Raw genomic sequence first — 5,158 nt, forward strand, 5'->3', positions numbered from 1 at the left:
TGTAGTTTTAAATTCAATGTGACAGCTCTGGAAAGAGCGGATGATGAATCTCCTATTATTGGATCAGTCTATTTGCCGCTCAATGTCTCTCTGTAATTGGAGCAACATCACTTTAAAGGTTCAGAGAGTAGAGCATTTCTGGTGAAAAATCCCCACAACACGCTGGTGAATGTTTTAAAGGGAAATCTATTAGTGATTTGGCGAGGGGAGGGGACAAGGGGGAAGAGGGTGGGTTGGAGGGGTGGGGGGGCGGCTGTGTGTGTGTAACTCCGACTGTTTAGTATTTAACCGGGTATCAGCAGATCCGCGCGTTCCCCTCTGCCCCCCTCACCGCCGCACCCCCCTGCCCGCCCGGCCCCCGCCGCCCTCCTCGGGCTGGAGCTCGTATCAAAGCCCCCCTCGTCGTGTTGTGACAGCTCTGATATTGTTTATTGAGGCTGGATGTCAGGTATAATTAGCAATCGATATGGAAAACGTTTGCTCCCCACACTGGCACGTCTCTGACGTCAGGACCGATTAACGTTTCTTATTGGTCCCAAATTCCCCCAGCCTGAGCTAATTATTGGGAGCCTGATGTTGATAAAGTTAAAGCGCCCGGCGCCCTGCAGCATGAGCCCCTCGCCGCGCCGCCTCCTCCGCCAGCAGCACCCCCGGCCCCAGTCGCCCCGCCGCCAGCGTCCCCAGCCCCGCCGGCACCCCCCGTCCTAGAGCCGCCCCCATGATGGACAGCCGCATCCTGGAGCATCCTCATGCCCAGTTCGGGGGGATGGTGGGCTTCCCTTACCCGCTCGGGCACCACCACGTCTACGAGCTGGCTGGGCACCAGCTGCAGTCGGCGGCCGCCTCTGTCCCGTTCTCCATCGATGGATTACTGAGCGGCTCCTGCGCCGCCTCCGTGGTCAACCCGGCGCCGCTCATCCCCTCGGGCTGCGGGGTGAGCGGGGACAGCCAACCCTTCAAGCTCGCAGGTAGGAGCGGCCCCGTGTCGCGTGTTCCCCCCCCCACGACCCGACCGTCGCTCCCTGCCTGGAGCGTGTTAGCGCGGAGGAGGAAAAGCACCGCACCACCGTGTTCCCCCCATCCCCATCTACGGATATTAGGGTGCTGGTGGGGGGGGGGAGGGGGAGGGCGGCTGTGCTGTCCCCCGAAGGGGTGGACAGGACGAGTCTTGGGGCCCCGGGCCGAGCGCCGGGAGCATCCCCCGTTCCCACTGGCGCGGGGCCACGCGTGTGTCCTGAACAATAGCGGGCCCGGCCCGGTGCCTTCCCCCAAAGTTCATCGAGTGGGAGCTCGGATCATACCAATAAAAATAATAATCAAAATATTAATGGAGCTTGGGGAATGAAAAGTGATAATTATTATTAAATTTTTTAACGATTTAACCAAAAGGAAGTGCTCTCCTTCCTTCCCTCCCCATCGGCCTGTGGCACCGCTATTGTTCAGCTAGTAAAACATTCCGTCGACCCAACATCCTTCTGGTTAATATTGGAGCTGCCCCACTCTGCACCTCAACTAAATACGAATTATTAATATTATTATTTTTCTTAATTTCCACACCTGGTGGAAAACGTATGGGGAGGTGCAGCTAGGGCTGAAAATCCCCAGCCTGGAGCTGTGAGTACTCGAAGAGGCTGCAAACACCCTAGCCCCACGCCCGCCCGTGCTCGGGGGGTCTTTGGGAGGCCCAGGGGCCGCCCTGCCCTCGGGGTCCCGCGTGGGACTGGGTCGTGAGCTGGGACCCACGCAGGTGCTCCGGGGAGGGGCTGGGGAAGGGAAAGAAAGGGTGGCTTCTAATTTTTATTATTGAAACCTTTGGTGGTTGGCGCAAATATTGGAACTTCTCTCTCTCTCTCTGCCAGCTGAGTGCCTGTGGAGAGCTTCCTTCAGGAATAAATGTTCTGTAAAGTACATTTTCGGAGGAGGCGAGGGCAGATCGGGTTCCTCCCCATTTTTAGCGCAGGTGTGTGTTTAATCCCGCTCTTTTACCAACGCTACCGAGCACAAAAGTTAAAAGGCTCCTGTGAATGGCAGGGAGGGGGGGAGAAGGCCTGTCTCCCAGGGACCTGAAGGTATTTCTGCCTTTTCAGACTCGGGTGACCCGGACAAAGAAAGTCCTGGCTGTAAAAGAAGACGAACCCGCACCAATTTTACTGGCTGGCAGCTCGAGGAGCTGGAAAAGGCGTTTAATGAGAGTCATTACCCGGACGTGTTTATGCGAGAGGCTCTGGCTCTCAGGCTGGACTTGGTGGAGTCCAGAGTGCAGGTAAAAAAACGTGCTCCCCCTTCCCTTTCTCCCCCATCCTCTCCTTGCGACGAGCGGTCCCCAGGGAGGTGTCTTGGAGCCGCATCCCCGTTCCGGGACGGGCCTTGTGTGCTCGGGCCCGCAGCCCCGCGCCTCCCGGCCCTTTTGTTCCCTGCCTCGCACTCCTGCTTGCTGGTTTATTTTATTATTATAGTTACTATAATATTTTTAATATAGCAAAAAGAGAGGAGTGGCATCCCAGCCTGGCTTTCCTAAACGGTTATATATATATATGTATATTTTTCCACTCTAAACATTTTTCTTAAATGAGTCAAGGGCGAGAAAATTAGCATGCAAATATGAGGCGTAATCACGGGCCAGGGTATGCTGGAGAATGTCAATAAAGCTCGTAGGTGCATCAAGAGCGCGTGGAACTTTTAAAACTTGATTTTAACGAGCTTCTCAGGCCCTTGGCGATACGGGAAAGCACCAATCTGCTTCAACTGATATTCGAAAAAAATATACGAGAATTGGATGGGGGAGAGGGATGCGGGGAGGCTGTTGGATCTCCATATGTTGGTTTATGCTGCGGTGGCTGAGAGCGGGCGGCGAGGCCGGGCTGCGGCCCCGCATCCTGCCGGGATCCGCCACCCTGCCGGGGCTCGACGCGGCGCGGGTGGGCGGCTTCTCGTGGGCCGCGTGTGCAGGGCCTTAAACCCATCTCGGGAGTTAGGGACGGTCCCTCCGGGATGAGCCAGCGCCATTGGCCGCGGTTTCTCCCAGCCTCTTTCCCTCCCGGGCAGGGTGGCGGGAGCCTACGGAACCCGGCCGGAGGAAGGAGCTGGAATAGAGCACTGGTATCCCCTCAGTGCTCCCGTGGTGGGGTCTGGCCGGGAATCGGAGCTCCCGACAGTCCCGATGGGCCGCGGGTGCGAGGAGGGCCGCGTGTGCCCGCAGGCTGCGGGAACGCCGAGGACCCGCCAAAGTAGGCAGGAAGAGTGCCGGAGCAGAGAGGATTTGATTTAATTTATTTTTGTCTCTCCTATGATCTCTCTGTAACAAATCCAACCAAACCCTACTTTGGGCTGATCCAAGCCCTCTGCTCCGTCTCCCAGGAGGGGTAATAGGTCCAAACCACGCGTGTCTGGGCGAGGCGTCGTCCGTCGTGTCCCCCCCGCACCCCATCAACCCCGGTCGCTTATTGTGCTGTGTTTATCGCGTTTTTCGTGCTACTGCGGGGCGATCGGAACCCCGATCGGTGTTTCTGCATCCCTCGGCCATGGAAAACAGCTGTGGGGCTGTGTAATCCCTTCCCCTCCCCGCGGCGCCGGTGCGGGCAGGGTGCAGCGTGTGGATGCGTGAGTGTGCACCCCCTTGTCTTTTTTATTTTTCCTACCCTGTTAAAGAAGTGTGGATATCTCTTTCTGCCCCCTCCCTCGCTCTCTGTCTCGCAGAGGCCCAGTCCTGTGGATGGGGGCTGCCAGCACCTCGAAGAGGTGGACGGGGGAGGCCCGAGCTGCGCTTGTCCCCTCCGCCCCCTCCCACCGCCCTGGCCACCGCGGGGGGCCGGTGCGCTGGGTGTTAATTGCTTCTCGTTGTTCGGTGTGTAGGTCTGGTTCCAAAACCGCCGGGCCAAATGGAGAAAGAAAGAGAACACGAAGAAGGGCCCGGGGCGGCCGGCTCACAACTCCCACCCCACGACGTGCAGCGGGGAGCCCATGGACCCCGAGGAGATCGCCCGCAAGGAGCTGGAGAAGATGGAGAAAAAGAAGCGCAAGCACGAGAAGAAGCTGCTCAAAAGCCAAAGTCGCCACCCGCACTCGCCCAGCGCCCTCTCCCTCCACAGCACGCCCAGCTCCGACAGCGACAGCGGCGGCGGAGGAGGCCTCTCGCCCGCCCCGCCTGAGGCCAAACCTCGCGGGCAGCACCCGCCGCCTCACCCGCCGCCCTCCGCCGCCGCCGTCCCTTCCGAGCCGCCCCCCGGCACCTGCGACCAGACGGCCGAACCCTTCTACCCCAGCCAAAGAAGTGGGAGCGGACGCCTCCAGCGCCCGCCCGACAAGGACTGCGCGTCCGCCCCGTCGGGGGACGGCAGCGGGGGCGCGGGGGGGCCCCGCGGCGCCGGCAGCTTCCACAAGCTCAACCCCTTCAGCGTGGAGAGCCTCCTCTCCGACTCGCCCCCCCGCCGCAAAGCCGCCCCGGACTTCCCCAGCCTTCCCCCCTGCGCCCCTCGCACCCTCATCGGCAAAGGACACTTTTTGCTCTATCCCATCACCCAGCCCCTGGGCTTCCTCGTCCCGCAGACCGCCCTCAAGGCCAGCCCGGGCCCCGAGGCCGGCCAGCCCCCCCGGGACTCCCCGCTGCCCGCCGCCAACCCCGGCCCGCCCGGCTGCGGCGCGGAGCCGGCGCCCGCGGGTGCGCAGCCCGGCCCCGGCTCTACGGACTCGGCGGCGACTGCGGCGGGGTCGGTGCCCCCCACGCCGGCCGGCGCCTCGCCCCGCTCCGCGGCCGGGCACGGTGACCCGGCGGCGGCCGCCCCCGCGGAGGGCGGCAGCTTCCCCCGGCCCGAGTCGCCGGTCCGGGCGCGGGACGCCAGCACAGCCAGGGACAGATCGGACTGCGGCCCCGCCGACGGCGAGGAGGTGGATATGGACTGACCACGGGCGGCAAAAAAAAAAAAAAAAGAAAGAAAAATAAGATAGAACAAAAAAAAGGCAAAAATAAAAGCAGCCGAGAACTCCAACGATGCCCCCCGCGCCCGTCACCCGTGAGAAAAGGGGGAAAGCGCATCCCGGCTCACCCCCGCAGCCCGCGGAAGGCGGCAGCACAGCCGAGAGAGAGGCTCTTCCTCTCCTTAGAGTTTATCACAGGTTGATTCAGGTGATCAGTTAGAGCTTTTTGGGTTTTATATTTAAA

The 5,158-nt window shown here is 60.7% G+C and overlaps 1 protein-coding gene across 1 annotated transcript; it reads left to right on the plus strand.

The window, feature by feature from the left end:
* The first annotated feature begins 692 nt into the window (after positions 1 to 692).
* Positions 693 to 4,939, plus strand: UNCX (UNC homeobox). The gene is made up of 3 exons (XM_071571185.1): positions 693 to 968; positions 2,088 to 2,263; positions 3,853 to 4,939. The coding sequence occupies exons 1-3, from the start codon at positions 719 to 721 to the stop codon at positions 4,897 to 4,899; spliced, it is 1,473 nt and encodes a 490-aa protein (XP_071427286.1). The 5' UTR covers positions 693 to 718; the 3' UTR covers positions 4,900 to 4,939.
* The last annotated feature ends 219 nt before the right edge of the window (positions 4,940 to 5,158 follow it).

The sequence above is a fragment of the Pithys albifrons genome, chromosome 16 (genome assembly GCF_047495875.1).
Source record: "Pithys albifrons albifrons isolate INPA30051 chromosome 16, PitAlb_v1, whole genome shotgun sequence".
Classification (NCBI taxonomy): domain Eukaryota; kingdom Metazoa; phylum Chordata; class Aves; order Passeriformes; family Thamnophilidae; genus Pithys; species Pithys albifrons.

Bases quoted from the DNA above. Each gene is read 5' to 3' on its own strand.
- UNCX (XM_071571185.1), top strand. From the start codon at position 719: ATGATGGACAGCCGCATCCTGGAGCATCCTCATGCCCAGTTCGGGGGG. The intron at 969-2,087 runs GTAGGAGCGGCC...CTGCCTTTTCAG, and splicing joins CCAACCCTTCAAGCTCGCAG to ACTCGGGTGACCCGGACAAA. The intron at 2,264-3,852 runs GTAAAAAAACGT...TTCGGTGTGTAG, and splicing joins TGGTGGAGTCCAGAGTGCAG to GTCTGGTTCCAAAACCGCCG.